The sequence below is a fragment of the Vicugna pacos genome, chromosome 9 (assembly GCF_048564905.1).
Source record: "Vicugna pacos chromosome 9, VicPac4, whole genome shotgun sequence".
Lineage (NCBI taxonomy): Eukaryota > Metazoa > Chordata > Mammalia > Artiodactyla > Camelidae > Vicugna > Vicugna pacos.
This window is the reverse complement of record NC_132995.1, coordinates 50,872,408-50,892,650: the sequence shown is the minus strand read 5'-3', so window position 1 is coordinate 50,892,650 and position 20,243 is coordinate 50,872,408. Positions and strand designations below refer to the sequence as shown.

The following is a 20,243-nucleotide window of genomic DNA, read 5'->3' as shown; positions in this document are numbered from 1 at the left end:
CTGCAGGCCAAGGTGGCCTTGGACAAGGCACCCCGCCTCTCTGAGCTCTCCAATCTGGAAATGGGGATAGAGGGTGGTGGTCACTTACCATAGGGTGGGACCTAGGCGAGGTTAGGGGTGTAAAGTACTTAGTGTGGCGCCTGGCACAGAGTAGGTGCTCCACAGATAAAAGCGATTGCTGTGTTAGACACTCTGAACATAGAGAAGACAAAACTGGACATAAAATGGAAATCGAGGAAACAATGGACATGGGATTCAGCATGCTGGTGGGGTTGGGGGAAGCATGGGGATGGCCTGGGAGAGGACACTTAGCTAAACGTAAGTGAGTGGAAAGTTCCTAGCTTTCAAGTAGGCTCATGGGTTCCCAGGTGCTTATTATGCTATTAAAGGTATACAGCTACTAATGCACACACACACGAATGTAGGATGAACAAAGGTCATATGTGGGAGTGTGTCATAGCACCAAAATTATATTAATCCAATGTTGTGTACTAGATACAGATGTAGGTACTGATACAGATATACACATATACACAGATCATTAAGGAGCTGTAAACAAGTAAATGGAATCATCAAGTTTAGATGGAAAACCACCACTCTATTCTCTAAATAACTAAAGAAAGTTCCAAACATTGAACTGCAGACCTTATTGGGGGTAAGGTAAGGCAGAATTATTGCAAGGTGTCTGAGAACTGTATTCTGACTTACACATTTTCTCAAAGGATACTAAAGGTGCATCTACTGTCATGAAGGGATCTCATGATAATTTCCCAGTCTTTCTAGATTAATTGCTGGTTTTCAAAAGGATTCTCATGCTGGAAAAGGTTGGGAAAGCCACTGCCCTGTGGGTCTTTGTAAAAACTCAGGAGGCCCAAGATGTTAGGCATAAATCAGGTCTGGTCCCTGAGCTCCCAGCTGAGATGGTCTTGTCACTGGCACCTGCCTGGGCTCTTCTCTGACAGTTGCTCCATCCAACCTGGGTGTGCCAGGTGTTCCCATGAGCCCCACAGCTGTGTGCCAAACGCTGGCCAGGATTGGGAAACACTGAGCAAACATGGAGCTGAGACCCACGTGAAACTTGTCAATAAAACGGTTGACACTGTGGCCATTGGAGAGGCCAGCCTTGCTGGGTGGCTCGTTAAGGGTAAAAGATAAGAGTTACCTGCCAGGGCATGTGTGGGCTGCCTCGGGTTCTCCCTCACCAGGTGTTGGGCAGACAAGTTTCCACATGCCAGTGGCCAGAACTTTCTGCTGCCTCCTACCTTACCACCTCGTGGTAGACCCTGGAATGAAAAGGTGGTGCTAGGTTGTGGGTTTGAATTAAATCTTCTTTACCCACCAAATGGCCCTGGAGGATTGCAAGCCAGCAGAGGATGTGAGGGAAAGTCTGCTCCTAAGTATAGAGTATGAATTAAGAGTCAGGTGGGGGTCTATACCCTGCCTCTTTCCTATCTCCTCCCTCCCCCATCCCCATTCCCCACACCACGAGGGACCCCCATACCCAAGGTCCATCTACACGCCCTGCTCCCCATGTCTTGCCCCACTCGTGCCCAGGGATGGCCACACCAGTAGCCAGTCCTCCATGGAAGGATGATCCTGAGGAATAGGTCTGTGCAGGGCCTGGAGCAGGGAACTCTGAGGTTCAGGTCCCCAAACCACAGTCTAAAAGTGGGAATCCCAGGCCAGGGACTAGGTAAGGCAAGTGAGGCATCCAGAGCGCAAATTGAAGGAGGGGCTCTTTCATAGAGTCACCAAAGACCTCGCCCTAGTCCTGGGTGCTATGTGCTGCGGTAGGCATGTCCCCTTGGCCCCTTGACTCCTCAACCTGTGTGGAAGGGTACAGCCCAAGGACGTCTAGCAGGACCCTTCAAAGCATGAGCCCAGGATAGGGGCCCCAGGTGCCTAGATCTAAGGAAGGTAAAATATCCTGGTGCTGAGACACCAGCTTAGGATTTAAAAATTTATTCTTCCCTTTTTCTCACATGGTTTCCCCCAATCTCTGTCTTTTTTTGCTCTTCAGTGTAAGATGACCAACTGTCCCATTTTGCCTAGGACTGGGGGTGGGGGGCCTCCCAGGATTTAAGACTTTCAGTTTTAAGAAGCAGGAAAGCCCCTGGCAAACTGAGATGAGTTAGTCACCCTGAATGTCCTCTCAGCACTTCGTCCATTGCCTGGCCTAGAAGCAGCACGCAACAGATAACCTGCCCAGTGAATGAGCACCAGGTGGGAGAATGTACTGGAAGGACGCACACAAACTGTGTGATAACAGCTGCTTATGGAGGGTGGGGGGCGCAGGGGACTTCAAATTTACCCGCAGAGCTTCTTATCTAAAGAAGGCAAAGCAGACTTGCAAGAGGGACACAGTTGCCCGTTGAGAAAGACAGGTGCAAAAATGCTTGTAATCGACATTACTCTCTGCATTTTAAACCCAAAGGGAATCATGAAGCTGGTCTCCCAGCAGACTCCCCAGCCCCTCCCAGGACAGTGTCCACCCCTCACCATTCTGCTTCTGTGGCTCAAGTGAGCCAGGGATTTTCTCCCCAAGTATTTCCACCAAGGCTTCTTTGGGGTTGCAGGTGGGGCCATGGACCACCCACTCCCAGACACACTGCTTCTGCAACCACCTCACCTTCTTTGGAAGTACGTTCCTGGTGATGCCCAATGCCATTGATGTCCGCCAGACTGCCGAGCTCTTTGTCACCTTTGAGGACAACCCTGTGGTTGTGACCACCGTGAGCTGCCTCTGCGTGGCCTACGTGCTGGTGGTGATCTGGGCTAGGAGGAAGGATGCTCAGGATCAGGCCAAGGTGAGGTTGCATGGTCCCTGGGAACAGAAGGGAGGAGCAGATGTGTCCCCTTACAGGGGCTGCAAGGGGTGCACCCCAGGTGGGGAGCCAAGAGGCCAGCTGCAAATCCAGGCCTTGACCCCTGGAGTCATCTCAGGCAAGCCAGCCCCCTCAGCCTCTTTACCTGTAAAATGTCATCAAATTATCAGGAGGCCTGTGACACTGACCGCTTATTGAGGATTTACTATGAGCCAGGCATTACTCCCATTTAATGCTCACAACTGGGGAAGGGGAAGGTACTATGCTGAGAGTCCCCAAGACCACCCTCAAGTTCAATGATTTGCTAGAAGGACTCACCGAACTGAAAAAGCTACTATCCTCGTGATTATGGTTTATTACAATAAAAAGGTGAAGATTAAGATCAGCAAAGGGAAGGGTCCAGGAGAGATCAGGTGAGAGCGTCCAACTGTCCTCTCCCAGTGGAGTCATATGGATAGATTAATTCTCCTTGCAAAGATGTATGACAGCACATATGAAGTACTGCCAACCAGGGAAGCTCCCCTGAGCCTCAATATCCAGGGTTTTATTGGGAGTCAGTACCACAGGTATGGAGTGCCTGCATGACTGACGTTACTCAGTCTCCAGCAACCACTGCCCACACCCCTCCATTCTTGCCCAGGTCAGACTGACACAGCATGGCCCAAAGGCCTCACCATAAATCACACTGTTAGCACAGACTATTTGGGATGGCCCAAGGCCCCATATAATCAGACATTCTAACATGCAGGATATTTCAAGGACTTAGAGGTTATCTTCCAGGAGCTGGCTAAAGCCAATCCTTTCTTTGGAATGTGTGGGGTTTGGACAACCCAAGCGTACTGAATTAACCCCTTATTGAACAATACCTCTACCATTTTACAGAGGAGGCAAATGAGGATTGGAGAGGCAATTAACTAGTCCAAAACCGCTTTCCAGGAGCAAGAATTCAACCCTAGATCTTCCTGACCGTAAGTCAGGTCTGAGGATAGAAACAAGCTCAAATAATAACCAATTGTGCAACCAACTGCAACAACAAAGTTCTGATTACAAAGTTTTGATATGTGCATCATGTCTGACACATAATGAGCCTTCAATAAACACTTGTGTCTCAGTGGGCGTGTAAATGAATGCAAAGATGCATTGTCACAAAGCTCTGAAACTTTCAGCATTCCCTACCTTCCCACAGCAGCATCTCTCAGGATGTTAAGATGGCATGAAGCATAAAAAGATAATAGTTGCCCCATTTATATTGCTGTCTTTGATTTGCCCAAGGGATTAAACATTAATGCTTCAAGCCCCTCAGCTGTAGGTTGGTTCCTGGGAAGCAAACTCTGAGAGGGAGTTGAGTATGCAAGGTGTTTATCAAGGAGTGCCTGAGATCAGTCCCTGGTCAGGGAGGGAAGGGGACAGGATGAACAAGGGAAGAAGTTGAACTGGGATGCAGGCCACTGACAGCTGGCCAACCACGTAGGGAGCTCTGGAACTGTCCCAAATTGGGCTGAGATGCCAAGATCTTGATTGCACCCAGCTCTTGATCACACTCAGGCAATGCATCAATATGTCATTGGATGTCAGCCTCCCCAGCAGGGTTCATGACCCTGACAGAGGTGACTTGCATCTCTGACAATAACACCTCAACAACTGGGAAAGCAGCCCTCCACTGACAGGAGATCTGCTGACTCATCACAGAGCCCTCTGCAGCCTCTGACCAACACCAGCTATTTACTTTTTGCTATAACACCTTAACCGTTCCTTTTCAATTCTCTTAGGGGCACAATCTAGTTACCAATGTTGTTAGAAATTATATGAACAGAGTTTGTATCATTCATTAGCTCAAGCATCAAACGTTCTCAGCTTAATACCAAGTTCATTTCCAATTTGATAACTTTGGGACATATTTAATAATAAATGTCCTTTTTTATTTTAAAACGTTCTCATTTGAAACCCTGCTTCTATAAAGAACAGTTCTCACCTGATGGAATGAACCAATAGCACGAATAGTTTTGCTTTCGGCCTTTACTTGTCATGAATGCCTAACTTACTCTTGGCTCCTTGTGTGGTGGATGAACCCACAAAGCAGGGCCCTCCTAGTGCTATCCTTCTGTCCAGGTGAAGGTCACAGTGCTGGAGGACAATGATCCCTTTGCCCAGTACCACTACCTGGTGACAGTCTACACCGGACACCGGAGAGGGGCAGCCACTTCCTCAAAGGTACCTGACTGTGTAAGACCCCTTGGTCAATCAGTACGTCCCACCCAGAAAAAGTGCTTGCCAGTCTATTGTCAAGTTACTGTAGCCCAGTGGGTTTTGTTACAGGGGTTTTCCTCTTTTGCTTTTTGATTTTTGGAGGGAAGTATCTTTTTGCCACACAAAATAACACCCTGAACCCCCATATTTAAAAAGATAAAGGAGGAGTGGGTTAAGGGAGAGTTGGGGTCTAGCACTGCACCCACCAGTCACCTCATTTGTCTCTATCAAAGAATAACTCAGTTAGCTGGATACCTACAGGCAAATGTGCTCACATACGAAGAACAGTCAGCAGACTATCATCAATGAATAAAGGGAAAACAGAATTCACAAGAGAAAGGGAGAAAGGAAAGAAAAAAACAATGACAGTCATTTAAAGACAAGCTTTGAATTACATTCTTTAGGAAAACTGATTAGCTGGTATCCAGCCAAGAGTTTGGGCTGAGCTGTCTGTCCTTGAGAAGGCCAACTACAGGTAGTGAAGAAACAATTTCAGTTGTTTTTGGAATCTCTGAAATCCTTAAGTTTAGCTGTGGAACATACAGCAGGTTGCTTCTGTCCTGTCTCAACATCTAAGTCTGCCCAGCGCCACATCCCTCATTAGAATGATTCACCTCTTGCAGTGGCCTCCAAGGTTCCTTTACTGTAACTGTGCTCCATGGAGCTTCACTGTGTGAACTGTCCTGGAGAAAGCATCATTGTTTTTTTCAAAAATGGTATTAGACTCCATGAGAGCAGGGTATTTGTCCATTTACTTTTTACTTTTTATTTTTAAAGTCTTATTATTTAAATCTCATTATTTTAAAATTTCTGTATATATTATTTTTATTTAAATAAAAAGATTTTTATTTATTGCTGTGTCTTAGGGCTTCCGCCAGCTGTCTAACACGGAGTAAGTGCTCAGTGACTATTTGTTGAATAAATTCAGAAATCACTTTCAACCTTCTCATGAAACATTCATCTTAACTTCCATCTGACACTGAAGAGGTGACCTTACCAGGAAAGAAAGTGAAAGCATTTCTCTTCATGGAGAGTTGTAGTCAAATTTCAATTGATATTGTCTTAGTTCGGTTCTCTTAGAACAGTGGTTCTCAACTGGCTGGCCCTCAGGATGGCTGGCAAAATGGGAAGTGGTTTTGGTTGTCACAACTCGGGAGAGGGAGAGATGCTCCTGGTACCTAGTGAGTAAAGGCCAGGGATGGTGCTTAACATCCTACAGTGCACAGGAAAGCCCCAGAGCAAGGAATTACCTGACTGAGAAGGTCTACAGCATAGACTCTGCTATAGAAGCAGACTTTGAAACAAGGATTCAAGCACAAGTAGTTGATTTGAGAGGGGTTCCCAGGACACCCTGCAGGGGAGTGGGAAGTCAGACAGCGCAGGGAAGGAGTGAATAAAGGGAGCATCATCAAACCCATTACCCCTGTGGGCACCTGCAGCCTGATCCCCCTGGGGCACTCTGGTAAACTGTAAGGAGTGTGGGCCTCAAAAGTCATCCCAAGCAATGAGGGATGAGGGAACTGGGTTATTTACCCACCAATCCCAGTCACTGGTGGAGGGTGGCTTGCAGAGCATTAATTCTCTGGTACCTGACCTGCTCTAACAGCCAAAGAAACACCCAGGGAAAGAGACACAGCTGCTGGCAGTTGGACGTGGGTGCAGGGAACACCTCAGTGGTGAGGCTGAGGGATGTCGGTGGAGCAGAGGTGGTGTCGGCTGCAGCTGTTTTTGGCTCAGGAAATCAGGCATGGCCACCAGCATCACCAGGATGGCTTCAGGAAGATACAGATTCTTGGGCCCTGTCCCCAGTAGTCTGGGTAGGTCTGTAGCTGGACCTGAGAACATGCATTTTCAAACTATTGGGCACTCATTCATTCCTGCCTCAGTGCCAGGCACTCTGGGAGGCACTGGGAAAACAACTGTTAGGGAGAAAAACCAGCTCTTGCCCTTTGGCCCTTTCAAATAAATACATGGGAAGTATGAAAAGGTCACCAGGAAGCATTTTACGAATATAACTCATCTTGAAGATGTGAATGCAGATAGTCACCCCAAATCTTCATACAACTGAAAAGTAATGCAGGCAGGCTCAAAATGGGAGGAGAGGAGCAGGAGAAAGGGTCATGCTTTGTTGGGTTTCATTGGTTCTTGGACACTTCCAGTGAAACATAGCCAGTGGGGCTCAGTTACTATGTGGAGTTGGCCACTCCTGGTCTCTGGATTTCAGGTGACTGTCACCCTATATGGCCTGGATGGAGAGAGTGAGCCCCACCACCTGTCAGACCCCGACATCCCGGTTTTTGAGCGAGGAGGAGTGGATGTCTTCTTACTCTCCACTCTGTTTCCCCTGGGGGATTTAAGGAGCCTGCGGCTGTGGCATGACAACTCAGGGGACCGACCATCCTGGTGAGTGAGGGGTAGACAAACAACGAGGACTTACTTAGCACCAGGCCCGAGGCTGTTGGGTGCTGTGACTTTGCCACTTTACAGATTCTCAGAAACCTCTGCAAGACACACAGAATGGATCCCCATTTCCCAGATAAGGAAACCAAGGATCAGAGAGGCCCACCAGTCCACAGGCCACACATAGTGCTAGCCCCTCCCTTAATACTTCTGCAGCATTTCTTCTCTGGGCCTCAAAGATCTAAATCAGGTTAGATGATCCCCACGAAATCCTGAGTCCGAGATGGATGGTAGGGTCCCTTGCTGGGCAGAAGCCCACCGGAGGACGAGGTTTTGTGTGCTCAAGTCTGCACCTCCCTGAACTCACGCAATCTAGACAGCTTTCCCCGCTTGTATCAGGATGGTGGCCCCAGGCTTGCTGCCCTGTGTCAAGAGTTCACAGTTTCAGAATGCAGTCTTTTGCAGCATATGTGTGAAAAACATACAGCCTCCAAGCTGGCTCTCTATACTGGCTGAGTGCCCCACATGAGGCCAAATTCACCCACTAATTGGGGCATTTTGACCAAGGCATCAAGAGCAATGAAGTGAAATACAAAGTCTCTTTCCAGGAGCTCACTCTTATTCTCGGGCCCAGGATTGCAATGTGTTAACCTTCGTGGTGCCCAAAAAAGTCTCATCCCCTCCATGTTATCCTCAGAAGTGTGGGTCCCTTCTCAGGTACGTGAGCCAGGTGCTGGTGCATGACCTGGCAATGGACCGGAAGTGGTACTTCCTCTGTAACTCATGGCTGTCCATCGATGTTGGAGACTGTGTCCTCGACAAGGTATTTCCAGTGGCCACAGAGCAGGACAGGAAACAATTCAGGTATGATTATTTTTTCTTTTGAAGCAAATGCTCTTTACTTTGTTCTCTCCTCTCTAAGGAAGTTGCATCACAATCCAGTCGCCACCAAATAAAAGCACATTTTGGCTAGGGGACTGCGTAGCTCTGAGTGTGTTACATTAATGATCAATCAGGTTTCCTTGTTGTGCCTGAAGGGCCCTGGGGGGATATGGATCCTCTAAGACAGAATTATCTTCAGTTGGTGAAAACGGTTACCCATACTTCCTTATGAATGTCACAGAATAACATTTTGATATGAGTGGACACACTGATCTGAATGGCGACTTGACATCTGGCCATCTGGAGCTTCCTCCTCACGCTGTTTAACCCTAGATGCATTTCAGCATGTTCCCACTTGCTTTACTCACTCCCCCACCCCCTCTCCTGCTGTGCATCCCTCCACCTCTGTCCCCAAACATATATAAGCAGATACAAAAGTACACACACGCACAAGCACACATACACAACAGCACAGATTGTTCTTTATTTTATATCTTTTAAAATGGCATGTTACTCTAAATACGTTGCCTTTTTTCTTTAACAACATATCATGCACATCCTTCCAGAAGAGTATGTTTGGGTCAAAATTTTCCTTACTGGCTGCATAATATTCCACAGAATGGATGTCCCACAACAAACTCAACCATTCTCCTGTAGGTGGGTATTCAGTCTGCTTCTAGCACATTTACTGAAAGGTAGCTTTTCCTCCCAGCAGCTCAGCCTCCAAGGCAGGAAAAGTCTGACTCAGAAAGACCTGGACCTCAACAAAGGTATATCAGAGACATGCGCATGGACCACAAAGTCCCACATGCTGTTGACTTGTCGCATGACCCTGCATAAGTCAACGCACCTTTCCAGGTCTCAGCCTCCACATCTGAAAAATGACTTGCTCAGTGGGCCTACCCCAAAGGGGACCTGTACAGGTCCCACGAAACAGTGTGGATAACATGCGCGGCACACGGTGCGGCTCAGACTAAGTGCTCAGTTCTTCCAGGAGCAGATATTATCTCCAACTGCATCAACACAGGTGATGCCCAGAAACTAGTCATGGAGCTCTCTGAAGGCAGGAGCTCCTCATTCCTCCCGTGAATCCCTGGTGCCCAGCAGAGCACCTGGGACACCGCACCAGGCTCATCAGATGTTTGCTGAATAAGAACAGTAACGTGGAAAATCACTGTTGTTGGCAACTGACCTCTCTCTTTCTGCACCTTTACTCTGAGTTCATGCCACCCACACATCCCCAAGTGATGGTCAAAGTACTGTGCAACCTTGGAGGGTGCACTGACCAATTAGAACAGGTGGCAGCCCAGCTGAGAATATCTGCTCTGGACACTTATAGCAGAATCTGGGCTCTTGAATAGCTCCTGTGGTTAAACTACATTCTGCTCATAGGGAAACTGATTCTCTAAGAGAACGTGGTGCCGTTTTCAAAAACCCTGTCTCACAATTTTTATTCTCTCAAACTGAGTCTGAACCCAGAGCCTGGAATTTTTAACTACTACCTTCTAATGCTCTTAATTATAACAAAACAAATAATATCAGTTATATTAAAATTATAACAAAAATAATTGCTAACACTCATGTGCCAGCTACTTTGCCAAATGCTTTACAAAAATAATTACTTTTAATCCTTTTTAAAAATTTAACTAATTTTAAATTTCTCTTTATTTTCCAACATCTGTGTTATTTGTGAGTCTGGTTCTGCTGATTTCTTTATTTTTGGATAATGGATTGGGTTTTTGTTTTAATCTCTTGACTTTTTGTATGTCTTGTAAATTTTTATTGAGTGCCAGTCATACATAGAAGAGCAGAGACTGAGGTAAATGGTACTTGTGCCTGGAAATGGCAATCCAGTGAGGCAGGTTCTGTAACTATTCCAGTTTTACAGGTGAGTAAACTGAGGGGCAAAAAGTAAAGTAACTTGCCTGAGGTCACACAGCAGTAAGAGGGCAGTGCAGGATTCCAACCACTCTGTCCAGAGTCCCCATCATTAACTCAGAGTGATGCTATTATGACGCCGTATTTCCTATAACTGAAAAAATAGATGCCTTTTAGAAACAACTCCCTCCCTCGTCCCAGGAGAGCTCCAAAGAGCCCAGTCTTCCCCACATTCCCAACTCCCTAAATGCCTGTCCCTCTCTCCCGGCTTGTCCACAGCCACCTGTTTTTCATGAAGACCTCCACGGGCTTCCAGGATGGCCACATCTGGTATTCCATCTTCAGCAGCTCAGCTCGGAGCAACTTCACCCGTGTCCAGAGGGTGTCCTGCTGCTTCTCCCTGCTCCTCTGCACCATGCTGACCAGCATCATGTTCTGGGGTGTCCCCAAGGACCCAGCTGAGCAAAAGATGGACTTGGGTAATCCCCAGTGTCATGGCAGTCAGGGCTAGTGGCTGGTAGATAAAAGCCATCACTGGCCAAGAAGTGCCACGCAATTCCAGAGGTCCCAAGACCACCCTCAGGTTCAGTAATTCACTAGAAGGACTCACAGAAGTCAGAAATGCCACTGTACTCACATTATTACAGAGAAAGGATACAGATCAAAATCAGGAAGAGGAAGAGACATGGGGCAGGATGCATGGGGAGTTCTCCCAGGGGAGTCTGGACAGTGCTCACTCCTCCTGACGATGCGCACAGAGTACTGCCAACCAGGGACACTCACCCAAGCCCTGGTGTCCCGACGTTTTATTGGGGCACAGTCTCCTCAACATGGCTGCCCCCCTACATGGCTGACCTTAGCCCCCAGCCCCTGTAGAGGTTGAGGTGATACCGTGCAGCCAAGGCCCCCACCATGAATCAATCACACTGCTAGCAAAGACTATACGGTGTGGCCCAAGAGCCCAGGTAAACAAAGGCAGGACATTCCAAGGACTTAGTGGTCACCTCACAGGAGCCACTCAAGGGCCAGACCTCTCTTTGGGCAAGGTTAATCCTTACTGCACAGCCACCTTCTGGAAGGGGTGGAGGGGACTCTCCCTCTGACCCCACTCCTCCCTCTCCCAGGTAAAATCGAATTCACCTGGCAGGAAGTGATGATTGGGCTGGAGAGCTCTCTTCTTATGTTCCCCATCAACCTCCTGATTGTTCAGATCTTTCGGAACACCCGTCCTCGGGTAACCAAGGAGCAGAACAATGGGAAATGGGATGCAAGGCCCCTCAGCCTGGCTCCCTCACCACAGCCCGTGGAGGACGGCCTTCTGACGCCTGAAGCAGTGACCAAGGCAGGTCCTCAACCTCGGCAGTGTTGGGGTGCTCTATGTTGGGCAGAAGTGGGGGTGGGGACTGGGGTTTGGGGCTTGCAACCCATGTTGTCTGACAGCATCAGTCACCAAGATTTGTCAACTGCATACACACACATACACACACATGTGCACACACCTATAAATATGTACACACATACATGTGCAAACACACATATGTATACATCTGCACAGTGAACATAGTACAACACATACCTTTACACGAATGCACACATGTGCACACACAGCTACATAATGCACATGTACTCACAACACATGCACACGTGTACACACACATCACACATGTTTATACATGCGTACACACATGCACACGTAGACATGCACACACAAACAGCTACATATACAAACACAGGCACACACACACTTTTTGGGTACCTACCATGTTCAAAATATTATACTTTCATTATAGATCGTAGGCTGGAAGCCCACAGAAGGGACTCCTGCTGCATTCATGCATTCAATAAGTATTTACTGAGCACCTACTGGGTGCCACACGTTGAAGAATATAGCCTGGAATATGTCTATTGAAATCCTAGAAGGAAGATTTTAAATGGGTGACAAAATGGAAGCTCAGGGTTGTCGGTCACGTCCCAGCAGTCAGAGCTGGGGTTCAGACCCAGACTCCAGCTCCAGGGCGAGTGCCTGTGACCACGATGCTGCCCCCCACCTGTAGCTCACATCCTCTTTTCTGCTCTGACTTGCAGGATATGTGGAGACTTGTCAGCTCCCTGTTCAAAGCTCTGAAGGTGCCACCCACTGCCTCAGGCTGGGACTCAGTGAACTCGATGGACATCAACCAACTGCTGGCCGTGGTAGAAGACGCCATCTGTCTGCAGAACAAGGCAGAGCAAGCATCCTGGGAGGAAGCCAGAGAGACAGGGGGCCCTTTAACCCTCACTCTGGGGTCTGTACAAGTCAAAGGTGAGCCGTGACCTTTCTGTGCCTAAAGGGGGCATGTTGGAGCCAGGTGGAGGCAGACGGAGGGCCATGTCTGTACTACTAGGGGGTCAAGAAGTCCTACCAGGGTCTCCCTCACCTGCCTCCACTCCACCCCCCGCCTCCCCCTCTGCACTGCAGGCATCATGCTCTCCTCACAACACCAAGCTGCCTTCCCACTGAAGGCCTGCTCACACACCGGGCCTCTGATCTGCATGTTCTTTCTCCTCTCTTCACTTGGCTGGTGCCTACTCAGCCTTCATTCTTGACTGAAGTGTCCCTTCCTCAGGGGAGCAGCCCAACCCCCTGGCCCACAACAGGGTCTCCAGCCATGTGCTCTTTGGCCCCCAAGCATCTCTTGTGCCCCCTTCACACTGCTTGTTGCCAAATCATGAATTGTGTGATGAGTTGTGTAAAGTCTGCACTGTCCTTCCCAGAACATGAGCTCTGTGTGGTGGGACCTATCTGACCACCTTGCTCTGCTGTTTTCCCAGTGGCTGGCCCCAGACAACTCATAGAAAGCATTTGACAAACATGCATGGGATGACCTCAGCCCAGGAGGTCATTATGGAACACACAAAGCAAAAGGGCATGTTCTTCTTCCATATGAGTAGGAAGAGCACTGGCCAGCCTGATAACTTGAGCCATTCAGAACCATCTCTGGGTACCAGCTCTGCTACTGACAGGCTGTGTGACCTTGGACAGGTTACTCCAGTTCTCTGTGCCTCCATCTCTTTTTCTGTAAAGTGTTAGGGGATGCAAAGTCAAGCCAGATCCATCTCCCAATGTATGGGACTGGACAGAAGATGATGGACAGGGCAGTAAAAAGCATTAAAGAATATTGAATTGCAGAGCAAAAAAGTTAGTCCTTCTCCATTCTCTTCCAAGCCTTCTAATTAAGGGGAAAGTCTCAGTGTGGCAATACTGTCTTTAACACCTCTTTAACACTTGATAATCTCTGGCAGAGATAGTGCAGGCCTCAAATTCAGAAACTTGGGAAAGAATATCCAGCTAGAATTTAGTAATATTGTTTCATTTTTATTAAACACTATGTATGGCACATTATGCTGGTTGGAACTAGTCTCTCTGACTCCCCTCTTGGCCCTTTCCTGTCCATCTTCCACCCAGATCACTGCTGCCAGTGTTTAGACCAGGTTGTCCAATAGAACTTCCCACAGTGATGGAAATATCCTATATCTGCACTCCAGTATGGCAGCCACTGGTCACATGTAGCTACTGAGCACTCGACTCGTGGCTACTGTGACTGAGGAACTAAATTCTAAACTTTATTTTTAATTTAAACAGCCATATGTGGCGAGTGGCTGCCGTATTGGGTGGTGTGGGTTAAGAATGCTGCCATTTTTAACACACAAGGATGGCCACTGTCTGAACCTTGTTTAGAATAAAAAATGGGGTCTATAGATTGTGGAGTTTGAATTTATTACTCTTGGCCCCACCTCTAATATAGTGAATTAAATCTGGGGAAAGGCCAGGAACCTGCATTTTTAAGCAGTCCCTTTGGTGACTGCTATGCAAACTGAATGTTGAGAGCCACTGCCCTCAAGACAAAGTCCCAACTCCTTACGGTAGCACTCAAAGCCCTTCTGGCCAGGCCCGCGCTGACCACATCATCAGTCCCACCCTGACCTGTGATCCAGCCACTCTGGAGGATTAGCCCCAGAGGGCTGGGCTTGGGCTGCTCGTGAAGGTCATCCCTACAGGAGCTCTGCTGATGACATTTAGTCCTGAGTTGGGGGCTTTGGCATGCACAGTATGGGCCTTAAAACATGGACTCTGGAGCTGGCCAGACCTGGGGCTCTCCCAGCTACAAGAGCAGCTGTGCAACTTTGGACAGTTGCTCAACCTCTCTGAGACTGTTTCCTCCTCTATAAAATGGAAGCCTTGATCCACTCAGCTCCTTGGCTTGTTCTGAGTACTGAATGAGATCACAGGACATGTGACGTGCTTAGACCCCAGTCTAACACAAAGCAGGGATTCAGTAAGTGGTTATGACTGGGAGTAACGATATCCTTCAGAAACATTGCCAGAATGCTTACAACACGAAGGCTGCTGACGCTGGAACCTTTAGCTGGGGCTTCAGTGAGGGAGACCCAGGAAGGAGGGGAGGGAGGAGGGTTGAGTCAGAGGGAGGCAGAGTCCATGTTACCAAGCCTTTACCTACATCTGGTCTGAGCCACAGCCTTCTCCACATCACTTGGTATTTTCTCATTTACTTCTCACTGGTGACTGGAGAGGGGTCCTGGGGTTGGAGTGCTCCATCTTGTCATCTCCTATATCCTTTTTCATATACCCCCGTGAAGATGAACACTGGTCCAGACCTGGGCTCTTCTTGTCCAGCAGAATGTGCCTCTCGGCACCAGCCTCCCAGCTCAGGCCCCAGGCACCCAGGCCTGGTTCCACCTGAAGAGGCCAAGCTTCCCTTAGTAGGCACAGGGCATAGTGGAAATGTTCAGATTTGCTTTTTTTCTTGCAATGAATATGTATTACCTCTGTAATTGAAAACAGAAAACACTGTTGTTTCTTAAAAAACTTTTTAGGAAACTGAAACTTGAACAAACCAACTGTAAAAAAACATCAAGAGATAACAGGGGAAACTCAACCACCACCCAGACATTTCATGCTATTTGGAGATCATTATTAATTATTTTTTAAAGATGACAATAACATCACGGTTTTGTTAGAGTCCTTTTCTTCTCCAGAAGCATATTAAAAGATTTAGGACTTGGGGCTTGGAATTTATGTCAAAATAATCCACTTGGAGAGAGTGGGTGGGGTGCATATGAAACACGACTGGCCATGAGTTGGTAATTTTGATAATTTTGAGCAAAGGGTGCAGGTTCATCTCCTCATTCTCTTTACTTTTTTAATTTAAATTTTTTCATAATAAAAAATGTTATAAACAAAAGATTATGACTAACACTATCTTTGGCACCAGGCAAACCTGGGTTCAAATGCAAATCTCGTATGTAATAAAATACTTGCTGATGAGAAAACTAGGTCTAGGATTTGCTTTAAGTTACTCCAGAAGAAAACAGTTTGGGGGCAAAGACAAGTCAAGATTGGCAAGATGTTCGTAACTGCCGCAGGAGGGCAACAGGTATATTACTCTCATCTCCACTATGCTCAAGGAAATTTTGAAAGTGCCCTCGATAAAAGGCTAAAAGAGGAACATTCAAATCCTAACTGGCTGGATATAAGCCCAGTACCCCATCTTTCTGAACGTCAGATTTCTTACGGCTTGGCGCATAGTAAGTGCTTGGTACAAGAAAGCTGTTACTAACATTACTGTCTTTACTGCGGGCAGCCTACTCTTTCACTCAGCACCAGCTGATGCTCTTTCTCTCCTCTGTCTTTTAGGAAAAATGCAACTTGCACCTGAGGAGGGCCCAGGTGACCTTCAGAAGGACAGGGCTTACAGGCAGTGTCTCTACCTTCAGCTGGAGCACGTGGAGCAAGAGCTGCAGCTGGTGGGGCCCCAGGGCTTTCCCCAGTGCCAGAGCCACACCCGGGCGCTGAGGCAGTTGCACGCCCTGAAGGGCTGCCTGAGGGGACAGCTTGGAACCCTGCCCCCAGCACACTTCAGGTAATCCACTTCCCTGTGTGCTCACAGCCTGGAGCCTGCAGAAAGAGGGCATCCCAGTCTACCTCGGGAGGTTATTCACCCAATATCCCCAAGAAGCAGCGATCTGGGACTCCTGCACAAATCCAGGGAAGAGGGCTTTGAACAGGGTTATTTTTCCAGAACTCAGAGCCCTTTGTACTGCACTTTACAGTTTATAACCATTTTCATGTGGGTATCCTAGCTGTATGCCCTTGGACAACCACCTCAACCTCTCTGAGCCCCTTTCTCATCTGTAAAAATGGGAATGATAATGCCCATCTCCTGGTTCAAACTGGAAAGAGAATTTAAAAGGGCCTGGTCCCTGAAGAGCACTAAGACCAAGGATATCTACAAAGAACATGGGCTGGGTGTGGTAGGGCCTGGAGACCAAAGTCCTCTCTGTGTCCCACTATCTCTGCCCAAACATTTGCTTCCATCACCATGTGAATTACCTCCCTTCCCTTTAAGGTCCCAAATGCCTATTCACTTTTCTCCTTCTCTCAGATGCCATAAACCCTTAACTGACTAACTTGTCCTTGGGCCTTATATTCTTCTGAAGCCCCTTTACATCTGTAATTAAACTTGGTTTTTCTCCCGTTAATCTGTCACATGTCAGTTTCATTCTTAGACCAGCCAAAAGAATCTAGAAAGGGGAGAGGAAATTTTTTTTCTTCTCCAACAACAGCACACATAATTCTGTAGGAAAATGACCACTTTTGAGATGTATTTTAAAATAACTGGTGATAATTTTATAGTATGTATGGAATTTATTTTTAAATATCCAGGTGTGAAATAAAATTAATATTTTATGGCAAGACAAGAAAAATTTAAAGATAAAAAATTATTCTCTGCCTTTTGCCTCCTCTCTCAGCACTGTGCATTGTGTATCTGCATTACGCATTGACCAAACCTCCCCCATCAGCAGGAATACCTCACCCATAAAGAGCAACATTCTCCTAGGATCAACAAGACAGCTCCTTAAAAGATAACATTCCTTATTGATCTTATAAGGGGTCACATGTCCCACCAGGATCACACTTAGATCTGGATTATGTAAACTATCAACAATACATCATTTGCTGTACAGCCCTCTGTCTCAAAAAACTTACAAAACTGTGCTTTGATTTCTAACTGGCAGAACAGTTCTCAGAACTTTCTGAGATGTTCCTCCTGGGTTATCATCCTGAAATTTGGCTCAAATAAAACCTTCCACTTCTTCCCTAAATTGATTAGCTTTTCACCCACACAGGAAAAGAAGAAGCAGTGGGGATAGATGAAATAAGTTTGACAAGGAGGCGATGGTTTTTGAAAGTAGTTCATGGGGGTTCGTTGTGCTCACTGATTGTTTATGATGGGGAATTTTCATAATAAAAATTTAAAATTCTATAGTACCAGCCTTCTAGGCTTGCCATGAAGAATAACAGCAAATGCTATGTAAAACAGTTTGCATGGGGACTGGCTCCTAGGAAGCATCGAATAAATGTGACCTCAATAGAATCTCTGAATGTATACTGGATAGAATACAGAATAGAACAGAGGAGAAAACTGATGGTCTAGGAGGTTAAGGATCTTGGCCAAGGTCATGCAGGCTGGTGGCAGTAGAATGGGATTTGAACATGAGCCCAAACTGTACTACCCTGATTATATCCACCCTTTGTTGCAGCTCCCTGCAGGCGAGCAAGCCCCTTCGAGGCCTGCCCTGGTGGTGTGTCCTGGTGGGCTGGCTCCTGGTGGTGGCCACCAGCGGAGTGGCAGCCTTCTTCACCATGCTCTACGGTCTGCACTACGGGCGGGCCAGCTCTCTCAAGTGGCTCATCTCCATGGCCATCTCCTTCGTGGAGAGCGTGTTTGTTACCCAGCCACTGAAGGTCAGGTTCCCCTCCACCCACACTTTCACTTCAGCCAGCTGCCCTGTCCTTAGGCTTTTGCATTGTCTTCATCTGCTCATTCAACAAACCTCTGGGTGGGTCCTAGGGCAGGAAGGGAATTGCCATGGTAACACAAGTTCCCTGAGGGCCAGATGCTGACATCTTATCATCCCAGTCACCCTTAGGAAGGTCCTCACCTCCCTTTTATAGATGAGAAAATCTGAAGTTAAGATGATAAGTTCACAAAAAATCTTGCCCTAGGTTACAAGTATGAATAGGAATAATACCATATTTCTTCAATTCTAAGATGCTTTTGATTGTGAGATGGGCCAGCAACTTACAGGAATTTCACCTTCCGAAGAAAACCACCAAGCCATTAAATGTGTGCATGAACTGGAAATAGGCTCCTATTTCTAAAGATGTAAAATTATGCAAGAGAGCAGGCAGAGTCAAAGAGATACTGAGCCCTGCCTGGAAGGAGTCAGGTGGTAGGAATACTGTATGGGGTTGGGGAAAGCTGCAGAAGTGAGGAAACATTTGGAGAGACTCTTTCTGCCTATGAGACACTGCAAAATCTCCCACCCTCATTCTGCCCTGAATAGCCTTTATCAGAAGACTTAACTCTTGATACTTCCCCCAATCTAGTCTGAGAATATTAAGAACAGAGTCCTGAGACTTTTTGTTCCCCAACCAAACCACAGAATCCTAATATGTTTGTGCACTGTAGGTACAGAGATAATGTAGTGGAAGGAAATACTTAATACAGGAAGAAAGGGAGGGAGGGTTAGAGGAAGGAACTCACCAGGCTAGAGGTACAAAGGGAGTGTAAGTCACTGGGCTGCGAGGTAAGAGAAAGGCCAAACAGCAGAGAGCAGCAGGCGGCAAGGCTCAGGGAATGATGGAAGCAGGGTGAGCTCAAGGATTTGCCTGCTTCTCGGTCTGGTTGATGGCCAGGTGCACGCAAGCCCTGGCCCTCACCCTTTCGTGACCACATCACCTCTCTGCAGAGGATGGGCTGGTTCCCACTCGGCTTCCCCAGAACATAGACACAGATGTGGCCCCCATTCCACCCCTGCTCAGACCAGGAGGTGATAGAGAGTATCCAACACAGGCTTGGGGTTCACAAAGGGTTCATCTGTTTTCCAGGTGCTAGGGTTCGCTGCTTTCTTCGCGCTCATTTTGAAGAGAGTGGAAGATGAGGAGGAGCCTGTGGCTCTGCTCCCGGGATGTCTCTCCAGCCCAGGTAACAGTGTCCAAGTACAGGCAGGGGCCTGGAACCTGAAGAGGATGCTGGGGTGGTCCTGGCCTCAGACCTTTGCTCCCCGTCAGCCTTCACCCCGATTGATGAAGCATCCCCAAACCATCCAGAGACAACTGACTCCCTTGTTGTCTTTTGAGCAACCTTCCTTCCCCATCTGGGCCTTTCTTTATGACACTGGAGAATGAAGAGGCACCATGGGGTCCATGCTCTGCACTGGCCATCATTCTCTATGTAATAATCCCAAGCTTTCTTCTCCAAGGCTCAAGTCATTGGAATGAAAACCAAAAAAGAACAAGCTTGGGCAGGGAGATGGGAGGTGGGGGAGCTGTAATTAGGGTTCTAAGACAAGGGTCTGCAAACAACAGCCTGGGGGCCAAATCTAGCCCAGCGCCTTTTTTGTAAACAAAGTTTTACTGGAACACAGTCATGCTGATTCCCGGCTCCAGAACCCGCTGACCGCCTTCTCCCCCAACCTGATTTCTCACTTCCCAACCAAAACTCCTGAGGGTGCTGACAACAAGAGAATTACAGAAAAAACAAGCAGGATAGAATCAACACTCTGATAGTCTACGTGGAGATTTCCACTTTCAGGGAAAATAAAACAGGAACAATCAAAAACCCATGTTCCTACACTGTAATGCAGTGCAGTTACCTCCTCATGGGCCAGTATTCTTTAGCCCTGTAATAGGGTTTTGTCTTTGCAGATCCAAAAAGTCCATTAAAACCATTTTCCCAAGACAAATGAGTAATTTTTCTCCAAAGAGATGCCAGCCTCCAAATCAATTAAACTTTCATTCAGTCATTCCTTTGGCAATTATTCAGGGAGTACTTGCTGTGTGCTAGGCAGTACAATGGCTTGGGAACACGATTTACATAAAATCCACTTATTGTAAATATATAATTCATTGATTTTACTAAATTTATAGAATTGTGCAACTCTCAC

The 20,243-nt window shown here is 47.3% G+C and overlaps 1 protein-coding gene across 1 annotated transcript in view; it reads left to right on the top strand.

The window, feature by feature from the left end:
* LOC102527577 (polycystin-1-like protein 2) overlaps positions 1–20,243 on the top strand; it is an 88,005-nt gene that overhangs the window by 50,015 nt on the left and 17,747 nt on the right. The window contains exons 24-34 of the mRNA XM_006207549.3: positions 2,577–2,807; positions 4,935–5,036; positions 7,297–7,475; positions 8,190–8,336; positions 10,512–10,711; positions 11,357–11,574; positions 12,318–12,541; positions 14,101–14,119; positions 15,951–16,153; positions 17,835–18,039; positions 19,186–19,282. Of these exons, the coding sequence (XP_006207611.1) occupies positions 2,577–2,807; positions 4,935–5,036; positions 7,297–7,475; positions 8,190–8,336; positions 10,512–10,711; positions 11,357–11,574; positions 12,318–12,541; positions 14,101–14,119; positions 15,951–16,153; positions 17,835–18,039; positions 19,186–19,282 (1,825 nt within the window). The remainder of the gene's footprint in view (positions 1–2,576; positions 2,808–4,934; positions 5,037–7,296; positions 7,476–8,189; positions 8,337–10,511; positions 10,712–11,356; positions 11,575–12,317; positions 12,542–14,100; positions 14,120–15,950; positions 16,154–17,834; positions 18,040–19,185; positions 19,283–20,243) is intronic.